The sequence below is a fragment of the Grosmannia clavigera genome (assembly GCF_000143105.1).
Source record: "Grosmannia clavigera kw1407 unplaced genomic scaffold GCSC_108, whole genome shotgun sequence".
NCBI classification, from domain to species: domain Eukaryota; kingdom Fungi; phylum Ascomycota; class Sordariomycetes; order Ophiostomatales; family Ophiostomataceae; genus Leptographium; species Leptographium clavigerum.
Genome location: NW_014040837.1, coordinates 1,115,728 through 1,129,269, shown reverse-complemented (window position 1 = coordinate 1,129,269; position 13,542 = coordinate 1,115,728). Strand labels below are relative to the sequence as shown.

General features: G+C 57.6%; 6 protein-coding genes across 6 annotated transcripts; 4 read left to right on the top strand and 2 right to left on the bottom strand.

Annotated features, from left to right (window-relative positions):
* Positions 1 to 537: 537 nt before the first annotated feature.
* CMQ_6912 (arp2 3 complex subunit) lies at positions 538 to 2,374 on the top strand (the record flags this gene model as incomplete). Its single annotated transcript, XM_014320598.1, has 7 exons — positions 538 to 572; positions 751 to 773; positions 845 to 1,072; positions 1,159 to 1,205; positions 1,270 to 1,356; positions 1,416 to 2,249; positions 2,309 to 2,374. The coding sequence occupies 7 exons, from the start codon at positions 538 to 540 to the stop codon at positions 2,372 to 2,374; spliced, it is 1,320 nt and encodes a 439-aa protein (XP_014176073.1).
* Positions 2,375 to 4,715: 2,341 nt separating this feature from the next.
* On the top strand, positions 4,716 to 5,839 carry CMQ_6660 (alcohol dehydrogenase 1; the record flags this gene model as incomplete). Its single annotated transcript, XM_014320346.1, has 2 exons — positions 4,716 to 4,776; positions 4,839 to 5,839. 2 exons carry the CDS (start codon positions 4,716 to 4,718, stop codon positions 5,837 to 5,839), a joined length of 1,062 nt encoding a protein of 353 aa, XP_014175821.1.
* A 616-nt stretch (positions 5,840 to 6,455) lies between these two features.
* On the top strand, positions 6,456 to 7,595 carry CMQ_6874 (uncharacterized protein; the record flags this gene model as incomplete). Its single annotated transcript, XM_014320560.1, has 1 exon — positions 6,456 to 7,595. One exon carries the CDS (start codon positions 6,456 to 6,458, stop codon positions 7,593 to 7,595), a length of 1,140 nt encoding a protein of 379 aa, XP_014176035.1.
* Positions 7,596 to 7,890: 295 nt separating this feature from the next.
* On the top strand, positions 7,891 to 8,427 carry CMQ_6845 (mgmt family protein; the record flags this gene model as incomplete). Its single annotated transcript, XM_014320531.1, has 2 exons — positions 7,891 to 8,005; positions 8,081 to 8,427. 2 exons carry the CDS (start codon positions 7,891 to 7,893, stop codon positions 8,425 to 8,427), a joined length of 462 nt encoding a protein of 153 aa, XP_014176006.1.
* Positions 8,428 to 8,827: 400 nt separating this feature from the next.
* CMQ_6667 (phosphoglycerate mutase family protein) lies at positions 8,828 to 9,739 on the bottom strand (the record flags this gene model as incomplete). Its single annotated transcript, XM_014320353.1, has 2 exons — positions 8,828 to 9,566; positions 9,663 to 9,739. 2 exons carry the CDS (start codon positions 9,737 to 9,739, stop codon positions 8,828 to 8,830), a joined length of 816 nt encoding a protein of 271 aa, XP_014175828.1.
* Positions 9,740 to 10,126: 387 nt separating this feature from the next.
* On the bottom strand, positions 10,127 to 13,451 carry CMQ_6677 (phosphatidylinositol:udp-c transferase subunit pig-a; the record flags this gene model as incomplete). The annotated part of the gene is made up of 6 exons (XM_014320363.1): positions 10,127 to 10,318; positions 10,465 to 11,014; positions 11,067 to 11,175; positions 11,282 to 11,526; positions 11,805 to 12,908; positions 12,970 to 13,451. 6 exons carry the CDS (start codon positions 13,449 to 13,451, stop codon positions 10,127 to 10,129), a joined length of 2,682 nt encoding a protein of 893 aa, XP_014175838.1.
* Positions 13,452 to 13,542: the final 91 nt, after the last annotated feature.

Genomic DNA, 13,542 nt, shown 5'->3' with positions numbered 1-13,542 from the left:
CATGAAGGGAAGGGACAAACTTTATATAAGACAGAGGAACGTAAATCACCTAGGAAGAATGACCAATTTCCAACCCTTTGTGCAGTGACGATTTCAGCCTCGATCCTCATCGTTGCTTCCTCTAGTCATAGATTTAAGAGCGAAAACCAGCAGTAAGTCCGGGGTCTTGTCCACATGACACACGCACTCGGGCTCTTTGTGACTTCGTCGACCAAAATTGTACTTCTACTTTGCTCACTCTTCCAATGCCTTTGCAACAACTCATCTGATGCCGCCGCGAGAGTCGTTGTGAGATGCGGACGGAGTGGTCCGTACAGACCGGTGCGACTAGTACCCGGTTTATTGCATATCGTATATCGGGGCGGTACTCCGTAAGGAGCACATGATGACACGTGACCCGAATTGCATCGTCAGTTGAGAGGCCCCTCCGAATTCCCCGCCAGTTACTAGACACCTCACCTACTCGTTGCTGGCGAGCTGTTTCACAACACATACGACGAAGGAGCTGCATAAGGCAGCTTGCAACTTACAGCGAATATGGCGAACCAGACTCCGGCCGTTGTCATGGACAAGTAAGCGATACCCGTATCCTGGGACCCCTTTCTACCAGCCAGCCTCCTTTGCCGAGACCGTCCGTTCCGTATTGCTCCCTGTCGGCAGGGCCATCCAGAGACAGCTACAGCGCGAGGATTTCATCAAGCAGGACTGTTCTGGAGCCGATTGCTAACATTTTTTTCTCCTCACGCTCAGCGGCACGGGTTTCTCGAAGCTGGGTATGTTTAACGTCCTATCACTGGTGCCTAGACACGTGGGCATTACTAACGGTCCGACTCGTATCATATAGGATTTGCTGGAAACGACTCTCCTTCCTTCGTATTCCCGACAGCAATTGCAACCAAGGCAACTGGGGGTGGCGGCGGCGGTGCCGGCGGTGGCCGGCCGGCAGTTGGAAGCAAGCCATCCTTCCTGACCGGTGGCGCTGGCCCGTCCGGCCACATGTCATCGAAGAGAGGAACCGAAGATCTCGACTACTTTATCGGCGATGAAGCTATAGCAGCAACGTCTGGTCCGGGTAAGATCGAACTCGACCACAGGGCGTACAGATGAGATGGCGGGTTGGATGCGGTGAGAACTGGCAGCTAACGACGCTCCTCTTAGGATACGGACTGCACTATCCCATCCGCCACGGACAGATAGAAAATTGGGTGAGCATACTTGAGGAAGCCTAATGGGCGCGGCGATACAACGCACGAAGCTAACACGAGGCAGGATCACATGGAACGGTTTTGGTCGAACTCGATCTTCAAGTACCTCCGGGTTGAGCCAGAGGACCACTACTTCCTACTGACGGAGCCTGTAAGTCTTGGGTCTCGATTGTTGCTGGCATTGGCAGACGCGTGGCTAACAGGTCGCAGCCTCTGAATCCGCCCGAGAACCGCGAAAACACGGCCGAGATCTTCTTCGAATCCTTCAACTGCGCGGGTCTGTACATTGCGGTGCAGGCGGTGCTAGCACTGGCGGCATCGTGGACGTCGTCCAAGGTGCAGGACCGCTCGCTGACGGGCACGGTTATCGACTCGGGCGACGGTGTGACGCACGTGATTCCAGTGGCGGAGGGCTACGTGATCGGTTCGTCGATCAAATCGATTCCGATTGCGGGGCGCGACATTACGTACTTTGTGCAGTCGCTGCTACGCGACCGGGGCGAGCCAGACTCGTCGCTCAAGACGGCGCAGGAGATCAAGGAGGAGTTCTGCTACGTGTGCCCAGATATTGTCAAGGAGTTTGCGCGCTATGACCGGGACTCGTCGCGGTTTGCCAAGTACAACGCCGTGCAGTCAGGGCGGCGGCAGGTGACGGTGGACGTTGGGTACGAGCGGTTCCTGGCGCCGGAGATCTTTTTCAACCCGGAGATTTACAGCTCGGACTTCCTGACGCCGCTGCCGGTAGTGGTCGACAGCGTGATCCAGTCGTCGCCCATTGACGTGCGGCGTGGCCTGTACAAGAACATTGTGCTCTCGGGCGGCAGCACGCTGTACAAGGACTTTGGTCGGCGGCTGCAGCGCGACATCAAGCAGTTGGTGGACGCGCGCATCCGAGCGAGTGAGCAGCGCAGCCGCGGTGCCAAGAGCGGCGGACTCGAAGTGCAGGTGATTACGCACAAGCGCCAGCGGCATGGTCCTTGGTTCGGTGGCAGTCTGCTGGGACAGACGCCCGAGTTCCGGTCCTACTGCCACACCAAGGCAGAGGTAAGCATATGTGTTTTTTCTGTTGTGTTGTTGCTATCAATTCTGACGAACAATCGCAGTACCAAGAATACGGACCCGGTATTGTTCGGAGATTCGCACTGCTGGGCGGTCCCGGCGGCTCTTAAGAAAAACAAACGTGTCCTCCGGCGGGATTATGGAGTTGTGCGGGGGCCCCAACAACGGACAATGCGGACTGTGGGGGATGGGGGATTTGCGCCTACATACTAACGTCAACTACCGAATGACCGGTGCAAGGGAGAACGGGGGTGCCTCTGCGCAGAGAGGGAGAACGGAGGGGACTCAGGACTAAGGGGAGCAGATACAATGGGGGAACGGAAGAGACAAGCGTGGGGGAGAGGGGGTGATGTGGAGATCTTAGTCGAGAGCGTGGGAGAAGATGGTACCTGGAGAGAGCCTTGGGAGATTCGACGGGGTATATAAAAATTGAACGTCAGTGCTGTCTTTGCGTACTACGTACCCCGTTCATATTGCTCGTTTTGAAATGGACGTTGCCGGTTGTCCGAACGAGTTAGGATTGACAGTAGTGGAGCTTGGGCTGGGGAATTGAAGAACTGGGGAAGCTATCTGCGTTGCGATGGTCGATTTTGTCTGTCTGTGCTCCTTCGGTTTGTGTTTGGGCTACGGGATTGGCCTGGTCCCGCTTACATAAGCGTCAGCTGAGCAAATGAATGCAGTTTGAAATGAGGGGAAGCTCGAAATACGGAGTACTGGGAGTGACGTAGCTGCAGGGAAAGAGGAAAAACGGCAGGATGCGACGGCAGGTCTTAGTGGACGAAAGGGAGGGGGATCGACGTCGTATTCCTGTAGTCCTCTCTGTATATTTGCAGCTGCAATATTTTGCTCTCTCTCTCGCCTCGCTTCGAATTGACCCAAAAGAGTGGAGGCTGCTTGTATCGCACTCGCAAGAAGCGATAATACTCCGTGTGCTATCGGCCAAAGGTCGGAGGCCCGGCGAAGCGGACATTTCTTGTGGCGATTAGCCTGTTGCCTTAGCGGAAGTCCCAGCGCTTGGAGCGCGACCTCGCATGACAGCTACGATATGGTAGACGGACCGAATCGCCTCCGATCAAGAGATGCTGGGAAAAGTTCGGAATTGCATGATCGGCGTAGATGAGGGAAATTCGGTGAAAAGTGGGAGACACGAGCTGTTTTGCGGTTTTGCAGACCACCGAACATGGCATTCAGGGCCGTCAGCTCATTCTGGATGGCGGATCAACAGCTTGCAGGGGGGTTCTAGGCGCAAGGGCCGGAGCCTAGGTAGGCATAGCTCATAAGGAGGCTAAATCGTAAGACTGCACAGGGGATTTTGCGGGCCAGGTGGTCGTACTATGTACTCGTAGTCGTATCGCCGCCCTTCACCTCCGGGAGAGTTTTTTTTGGCGCTTTTGTGTGGGCGAGCCTTTTGCAGCGAAAAGCCTCAAAAGATCATGAGATTGGGCGCACAGAGAAACCCCACCGAGCCAATGGGTTGCCCCTAGACACGACAGCCCTCCAGAAATATACCGCGAGTATACGTGCGAAATGGTGGTACGTGCAGCAGCTTGTGCGATGTCGCTTGCATGCTGCACCCCAACAACGCAGAGGTTACCGTTGACAGAGTATCTGAGCCGATTGGGTCAAATGGAGGGGAGTGAAATGAAGCCTGAGGGGTCAAGGTGGGGGGGTGTTGTTAGCTGAGGAAGAGGGGAGTGCTGCTATCTTTAAGCTACACGTACATACTCGTACATACGACCTACGGGCATAGCAGTTGGTAAGATAGCTTCTTTACACGTACTCGTCTACTAGACGATGCTACTATGTAGGAAAAGATATGAGTGGGGGAAGAGGGTCAAACTAACGGACTTGTACAGACAAGCTCCTCGCTAGCATCACGCGTTTTTGTTGCTGCTCCAGGGCTTGTCTGGCCAGAGAAAGAGATCTGTCTGTTTCTTTTTCTTTTTCTCTTTCTTTTTCTGCACTGTCCTCTTGGCTCATGCAGCCCCGCCCCGTTCGACCGCTCCTTCCTTGACCCCCCCCTTCTTCCCTCGAAACCCCCTCTTCCCTCAACCCCCCTCTTCGTCACCAGACAGCGCACCTTCCGTCGAGGGAATTGAGCAACGGAGGATAGCCAACAACCAACCAGGGTGCAGCAACACGCGGTAGCCCGCGTGTATGACTCCGCTCTGTTCGTATGCAAGGGAAAGAACAGCCCAGCAGCTCTCACTCATGCGCAGCAACGTCATGGCCGTGGCAGGTCCTCTGCGGTTTCCTCTTCGGGGATCGTTGTCGTACGGCTCGAGTATAAAGCTCTGGCCTTCGCCGCGCTGGCAGTCGACCTTGTTTGCTTGTTCCCCCATCTCGTCAGTAGCAAGGCAAACAAAGCAATCAAAGCAACCCGCAAAACACTCTTCTATACCAGCAACCAAGCCAGGACAGTTCCTGACACACATTGCACAAAATCACACAATGGCAGCACCAGAGATCCCAACGGAGCAGTGGGCACAGGTCATCGAAGTGTCGGGCAAGCGTGAGTTTTTTTCGCCTTCACAGTCTTCTCAATGCTTGGTTTGACCATGCTGACACTGCCAGCCCCCGTGTACAAGAAGATTCCCGTGGGCAAGCCGGCCGCCGATGAGGTGCTGGTCAACGTCAAATTCTCGGGCGTGTGCCACACAGACCTGCACGCGATGAACGGCGACTGGCCGCTGGATCGCAAGATGCCGCTGGTGGGTGGCCACGAGGGTGCCGGCGTGGTGGTGGCCAAGGGCAACTTGGTGAAGGACCTGGAGATTGGCGACCACGTGGGCATCAAGTGGCTGAACGGCTCGTGCCTGGCCTGCAGCTTCTGCAAGCAGATGGACGAGCCGCTGTGCCCGCACGCCACCCTGTCTGGCTACACAGTCGATGGAACCTTCCAGCAGTACGCCGTTGCCAACGCGGCCCATGTGGCGCGCATTCCCAAGCACCTGCCGCTGGAAGCCGTCGCACCAGTTCTCTGTGCTGGTATCACCGTGTACAAGGGCCTGAAGGAGTCGGGTGTGCGGCCTGGCCAGTTCGTCGCCATTGTCGGTGCCGGTGGCGGTCTCGGCAACATGGCTCTGCAGTACGCCAAGGCCATGGGCATTCACACCATCGCCATTGACGGCGGCGATGATAAGCGTGTCAGCACGCTCGCTCTGGGTGCGTCTGCCTACGTCGATTTCATGACCAGCAAGGACCTCGTGGCCGACGTCAAGGCCGCCACTCCCGACGGCCAGGGCCCCAACGGCGTCATCTTGCTGGCAGTGTCGGAGAAGCCGTTCCAGCAGGCGGCCGAGTACGTGCGCCCGCACGGCACCGTCATCTGCATCGGCATGCCGGCCAACGCCTACCTCAAGGCACCCGTCTTCGACACGGTCGTGCGCATGATCACAATTCGCGGCAGCTACGTCGGCAACCGCCAGGACTCGGCCGAGGCTATTGACTTCTTCGCCCGTGGCTTGATCAAGGCGCCATTCAAGGTCGTCGGTCTCACGGAGCTGCCGTCTATCTACGAGATGATGGCTGCAAACAAGGTTGTCGGTCGCTACGTCGTCGACACTAGCAAATAAGCGGATCAGAATGTATACCTATTTCTCCGCGAGAGTCTGTTACAACAGAAAATGGCTTACAGCAGAAAATGGCCAGCCAAAAAGGTTGTGCAAAAGGAGTTTGGTCAAGCATGGTGAGCGTGGTGGTGGGAGTTGAGCAAATTTGGATAGTGATGGAGTAGGATCTCACACGTTTTGGAATGCCGAATTTTGAAGTTTTTTTTTTCTGCTTGGATGACCAGATTGACAAACGCCGTGAATGAATGAACTCCGCAGTTTTCTGATACCCCCCCTTTCCTGCCTTGCCTGGCCGTATGCCTGCCGTCTTCCCTTGTTCCGTTCGGGGAATGGGAGAGTCAAAGACGTCTGATGCCTGATCTGATTTTTGATGTTTGGTTTGCATGGCTTGGCTTGTTTGGTTTGTTTGGTTTGTGGTGTTTGTTTGGCTTGTTTAGTTCGTTTGGTCTGTGTGGTCTGTGTGCCTTATATGTATGGGCTGCCTGGTGGACGGACCTGTTGCCGATGTAAGTGAATATGTTACCTACCTCCACCTCACCTCAGACTTCTCTCATCGTCTCGATCTCTTCGACGGTCACGACTGGTTTTACTTCCCACGACAGATTTACGGACATTCTACATGGCAGACTTTTTACCCCTGATCGACACATGGCATTGGCCTTCGACATTTTCCAACCCAGAACTGCCCCTGGCCGCTGAGCAAAAGAGGCAGCCAGAACAGCCAGTCGAGGAGGACTGGCTGTCTACGCGTCAGTGTTTCGAACGGCAGCAGCAACAGCCGTCTGTCTGGCCACGGATGCAGTCTGGCTACGGCCGTGATGTATCGGCTGTCCAGCTGCCGAGCATGGACGAGGCCTTCTGGTCGGAGCACCATCAACGCCTTGTTCTAGCGACGATGCACATCACATCACAGCAGCAGCAGCAGCAGCAGCAGCAACAACAACAGCAATACCTCCTTCATTTCCCACCCCCACCACCACGCCCTGGACGCATGTTCCAGCCAATGCAGATGCTCTTCCGTCGACAGCAACAGCAGATCGACGTTTGCCCTTTTGGCAACAGCTCCAGCTACCGCGGTGACGTGGCCAACCCACATAACCGCGGCGACTACGTGCCGGAGGCAGCCAACACGGCGCTCTTCTTGACGCATCTTCCGGTGACGGCAAGCATCGGTGATCTGCTGTGGGCAGTGGCAGCATTGGGGCCGACTGGCCGTGTGTTCTCGGCGTCGGTGAACCCTCCTGACCCGGCACGCGGTCACCGCTGGGCGGCGGCCAAGCTGTCGTTCTTCACACGGGCCGGCGCAGAGGCACTGAAGCACAGGATTGACAGGGGTGAGCTGAGGGTGGGCGCAAAAGGGGGAGGTGATGCTTCCCTCGGCTACTATTCCTCAGCATGTTCGCCTCCCCTTCGCGCCATCTGGAACCGAGACAGAAAGGCCCCCCGGACGTGTGTGCAGGCCGACGAGTGTCGCGTGCTGTGGATCCGCGGGCCGGCTGAAACGGTCAACTACGCCACCCTGACGGCATTCTTTAAGCAAAAGTTCTATTACGAGCTCGAGTCCGTCATCCTTCTCGGCCTGGAAGGCCATGGCGACAGCAACAACAGCAGCGGTGGTCATCCAGCCGAGGCAGCCATGGAGTGGCGGTTCGCCAGCTTCCAGAGCCAGGCGATTGCGGCCAAGATGGCGCTGAACCAGGAAATGCCGGCGGTCCGGGTTGAGTACGGACAGGACCCGTGCGAAAGGGGGTGGTCGTAGGATACAAAAAGTGTGTGTGTGGGTGGACTGGTGACAGAGACGAGTGTGTGCTCGATTGCTGCGGACGTGAAAATGGGATGCAAAGCTACAAGATCAAGGATGGACGGATGAGAGAAATGAGTATCAGCATGTTGCGCGAGCTGTGATGACCCGTTCCGTCTTCGGGGCTCGATTTGTCGTCTCGTCTTATTTTGCCCTGTAATCGCTCATTTCGGGACGACTTCCCTTTTCTCCCCCTTTCTTCCACCCCAAGGCAGCACAGCCAGACATTTCGCCACGTTCTCGACAGCACGCTATGCCTCGCTCGGACGAGGCCGCGTCCTTCTTTTTTGCCGTCTATGCGGCCGTAAGTGAGATTCCGCCTGGACGGGTCACCACGTATGGGCATATTGCCGCCTTGATTGGCATGCGTGAGTATTCACCTTTTTAGTGACGTGTCGCATCGCACAGACGGCGTCGCCAACAGCTGACCTGATTTCGACCAGCCCAGCGTCCTCGCCAGGTCGGCATCTGTCTGAAACACCTGCCGGCCGACGCCACAGACGCTCTGGACGCCCCGGACAGCCAGCCTCTGCGCTTCCACAGCGGCAACGTCCCCTGGCAGCGCGTGCTCAACGCCAAGGGCCTGATCTCGCCGCGAGCCGGCGACGGCGGCAACGGGCGACGACGACAGGCCGAGGCGCTGCGCGCAGAGGGCGTCGAGGTGAGGGAGAACGCGGGCGGGCTCGGCGAGATGGCCGTCGACCTCGGCCGGTTCGGCTGGTTTCCGCGGCAGCTACCGTCAGAAAGAGAGGGTGAGGAAGATGAGGACGGGGACGAAAATGATGACTAATCCAGGAGACAAGGCCAGCACAGAGAAACGATTACAATATCACAAGCATAGCATATCAAGTGTAACGGTTCGATTTTAGGTTTCTATTCTTGTTATATTTCTCTAGACGCGAGTGGCATTCATAAACCCGGTCCTATTCGACAGTTAGTGCTTGCAAACATAAAGAGAGGCAAACAAATGTGAAGAGTGAAGATGCTGTAGTCAGATAGCGGTTGGACTAGTTTATCCACATAGAATTCAGAACAGGTCTGTGAAATAGTAGGTATCATCACGCAGCAGTTGGCCGTGAGGCCATAGGTTTGGGAGCAAAGTGTAGAGGCAAAGCAAAAGTTCATGGAAAACGTACCGTATTGTGTGTGCGAGGGGAGAAGACAGGGAGCCCCAGCCTCTCCTGTTCTTCTCAGCCCTCCTTTTTCTGCCGCTTCGCAGCCGGACGGAAGAACGAGTCGACCGTCTGTTGTTTTGCGTCAAAAGCCGAGCTGCCAATACCGCCGCGCGTCTTGCGCAGACCCTGCAGGTGCTCGACATTGTTGACAGCTGTCACGGCCAGTTCGACGTCCTGCTGCTGGCGCCTGCCGACCGCCAGCTCGACATAGCCCGTGTTGCTCCAGCTGACAGGTGCGGCTGGCAGCGACGACGAGGCGAACCGCTGCAGCAGGACCGACAGCAGCACGCCGAGGAAGATGCCGTGCGAAACGACCACGACGGTCTGTTGAGTCGGGACCTGCACCAGCAGCAATGGGTGCAGATGCCCGTCGACAAACCGCTCAGCCCGTCTGCGCATTTCCTCGCGCGTCTCGGCATCGGCAAAGGCAGACGAAGAACCGCTACCGGCAATCCGTCTGCCCTCACCCGAACGGAAGTCTCGCTCGCGCAGATCGGCCAGCTGCACGACTGCTAGAGCTTCGTCTCCATCGTCACCCGTCCGCTTCTTCGCCTGTGCCTCCACGATCGCTTCGGCTGTCCGCACTGCGCGCTGCAGGTCCGACGACAAGACGTGCGTGACAACAGGCCGAAGCCCGTCCTCGCTCTTGCTGTCCTCATCGTTGTCTCCGTCGCGGCTAGGCATCAGATAGGTACCCAGACGACGTGCTTGCAACACGCCGTGGGCCGTCAGAGCAGAGTCGCGGGAGCCGGCACTGGGAATAGGGGGTAGGGTGGGAAGGAACGCCGAAGAGATGTAAGCTCTTTTGTCCTCTTCGAGAAGAGAGAGGAAATCAAGGCTGTCCACTGACTAGACGCCGGCCACGTTGTCCACGGACTCGCCGTGGCGAACCAGTAGCAGACGCATCGTCTGCAGAGTGTCCTTCATCCAGAGAATCTCAATGAGTGCTGCAAGGCATCTGCCATAGTGTGAACCTAGAGGCTGGCCTTGAGAAAATTGCTGCTCGTTGTGTTGTGAAGAAGGAGAATGTGTTGCTAGAAATTTGGGCGACGCTTTTAAATTTGGGCGCCTAAAAACTTTTCAGTGTCAAAATTAGGCGGTGAGTGGATGTAAAATTTGACACAATCCATCCTACACGTGATGTGCTTAGTCATGATTAGTCATGCTGAGCACTTGTTTCTGCCAAACAGCATGGTGTATGAAGAGTAGACTATGAAAACGCGAACTTGCTTCTGTACACCACACCGGCTCTCCGGCTTCTGAAAGCTGACACCAATATTTGTATCCACGGGCCCTCTACCCCCATCGTGGTATCTAAAAAGTAGGCTCCGCCCATTTCTCATGGTCGCAGTCTAGCTGGAAGACGACGACTGGCAGGCCTCGGAGCGTATGGCACAGTTTGAGCACCGAAATGAGCTCTGGGATCATGTCCGACAACAGAGCACTCAGCGGCCAGTCCGGGTCCTCTGCCAGCTCAGGCAGCACACTTTCCACCTCGTCTGTGGCCTGCGAATAGAGGAAATCTATCCGGTGCCGGATAAAGACTCGTCGGACCAGAAGAGTCGGAAGTGGTATTTAGCTGGGAACGAGTCAGGCCCTGCGTTGTCGCTGAACATGCAGCATCTCATGAGAAACATCTTGATACAGCCCACTGTAGCCTGATTGAGGTCCTCTATCGCCGTCTCCTCCTGGAGGTCCGGAAGACTAAATCTGTACAGACTTGCCGCTTCCTGGATGAACGCAGGCTGCTGCTCCAGTGCCTCGCAGATTGTGTCGATCAGCACTGTGCTCCGGCCACCCTCTATCGTGATCCGGCGCTTGCTGCGGGAAGCCTCCTCCAGCCAGGCCCGCGTCAGTATATGCGGGGAATCCCCTCTAGGAGACTTAAACGCATCGCATAGTGCCTTGGCGCGCACCTTGAGCTCGCTCCTAGACTGCAGGTTGATACCGTCTAGAAAAAAGTCACGGAAGACGGCGTCGTAGTACGTACTCATGACCTTCTTTGGCGGAACGTCGAGGTAGTCGATGCTCAGAGTCCGGCGGGGGAAGTGACACGTGAAGAGCTGCCGTACTCGCTTTTCGTTGCTCATGTGGTTCTGGCGATGAAACGAGGCGACGTAACGGACCCCGCCCTTCTCTGGCTGCGCCTTCTGGGCCGTCGGCGGCACCCAGAGCGTGGAACGAGATTCGCCCAAAGATGAGCTGGCGTTGGCCCTTGGCTTTCGTGAGGCCTGTCGGTTGGGCATCTTCGTACAGGCGGTAGAGGTTGATGATGTGGCAGAGAACCGGACCCTCGACATGGAGACTCATCTCATGGGGGTCGAAATCAGCAGATGGCAGCTCCCAGTCGACAGCGCCATGTCCTGGGCGGATGTTGAGCACATGGAGGAGACGCGCCCATTCAAACAACGACTTGCAGACATCTCTGCGGTCAGGCAAAGCCCAGCCTTCCTCGGTAGCCAGATGCACCTCGAACTTCTCCCAGCGCAGGGCGGGCTGCCGCCAGCTGCCGCCAGCTGCCGCCCTCAAACGCCTCATGCGCCCACTCGCCGAGGTCGTTTCTTGGCTGTCGGTTGGCGCGGAAGCCGCTCAGAGGCCCCGTGATTGCAGAGACACCGCGGCCCAGAAGGTCGAGGACGGCATTAATGTCTGCCACCGTGCTCTGAACTAAAGTGGTGCCGGACGCGGTGGTAGCAGTTGGAGCCGCATCCGACCTGCCGGTAGACCGAGTAGCGTTTCCCGTCGTCAAGGCCATGTTAGACGAGATTGACGTTGTAGGCATTCAAGAGACAGAAGAGAGCTTCACTTATATCGAGTCGTATCTGACACAGGCTTTGCTTCGGAAAGTGGGCGACGGGCAGAGAATGGACTGTTGGGCATCAATCTTTCGTGACTTTTGCAAGCCAGCATCGGAGTTATATCATGTATAAAAGGAGTCCTTTGACGACGCCTGCTGTCAGCAGGACAATCCAATCCCGAGACGGCGCCTCACTTGTTCGGCTCCTTGTCGGGCGGCAGAGTCTTGCGCGGCCAGTCCGGGCAGATGTCGATGCGATCGCGCGGCCACCAGAACTCGCAAAAGACGAGGAGCAGGTAGTCGACGATGACGCAGAGACAGAAGAGCTTTCCGGCCCAGATTCCGCAGCCGTAGTAGCGCTTGAGGCGGTCGATGAGGGCGAAGCTCTGGACGCCGGAGCGGCCGCGCGTGGCGCTCCAACCGCCGTTGGCCGGAGCCGAGGCGGTAGCCGTGGCGGCAGCAGCCGCCGTCGTGGTTGCTGCCGTGGCGGTCTCTGTCGACGTGCTTCCACCACCGCCGCCGGCGGCACCTCCGGCTGCGCTGGCCGTACCACCGCTGAGGCCGTACCCATAGAACTCAGCCTCGGTGATGGCGCCGGTGATGCCGTTGTAGACGCGTTCGGTGCGGGCGGCGACGTTGGTCCACGAGTACATGGCCTGGACCTGGTCGTGGAAGCGCTCGGTGCGGACCTTGTTGGCGCGCAGGGCAGCGATGGCGCGGCCGGTGGCGGCCACGAGGTCGTCCTCTTCCGGGCGGGCGAAGACGGTCATGTGTGAGGGCAGGACCTCGGGGATGCCACCGACCTGGGTGCAGACGACGTAGAGGCCGCAGCTGGCAGCCTCGACGATGACGGTGCCAAAGGCCTCCGTCAGCGACGGGTGCAGATAGATATGGCCGCGTACCATGACGTCGCGCACCTCTTCGTGGCGGACGGGTCCGAGCATCTCGACGCGGTCCTGCAGCACGTTCTGCTCGATCATCTGCTTCAGATCGATGGCCTTGGGTCCGGACCCAGCGATGACGAAGCGCGTGTTCGGGTGGCTCGCGAGGATGCGCGGGATGGCCGCCACCAGCAGGTCGGTGCCCTTGTTGTAGAACAGGCGCGAGATGACGACGATCGTGATGGGGTCGTCGGGGCCGAGCTGGTGTGCCGGCAGCGGTGACTGCTGCTGTTGCTTGTCTCGACCTTTGGGGCCGCCGTTGTGGGCCAGCGGCATAAAGTTCTCGGCCACGAGGGCGTTGGGGATGACGGAGACCATCAAGGGGTCAAGCGAGGCGCGCAGGACTGTGTTCTCCTTGCTGGTGTAGACAGATACGATCAGCCACACGACAACACAACACAACACAACACACAACTCACCAAGTGTGGCTTACGCAGATGACGTGGTCGACGTCGCTCAGCGAAAACTTGAGCAGCTTGTTGGCCAGGATGCTGGTGGCGTCGGCAAAGCCAAAGAGCGAGTGGTCGGTGAAGACGGTACGCAGGCCCATGGTGCGGGCGTGCAGGATGGCCTCGTGGCAGAGGTTGCTGAGGCTTCCGTGGCCATGCACGATGTCGATCTGCTCGCGCAGCACGATGTTGCGGAACATGGGGAAGAAGGAGAAGACGGTCGGGAAGGTGGTGGAGCGGTAGATGACAAAGTACGGCACGTAGTACACCTTGATGCCGTTCGTCAGGTAGCGCACGCCCTTGCGGTCCGGATACTCGTGCGTGATGATCACCACCTTGTGGCCACGGTCCACCAGCTTGCTCGACACCTGGTAGATGTGGCTCTCCACCCCGCCCGGCTGCGGGAAGAAAAAGTCGCTGACCATGGCGATGTTGTACGTGCGGCGAGCCATGGCGGGAGGGCGGAGGGGGGTCGCCAATGTCGGGGTCGCCTGGTCCTCATCGAGATGCTTTTCTGGCTGAGAGGAGAGAGGAAGCCGAGAC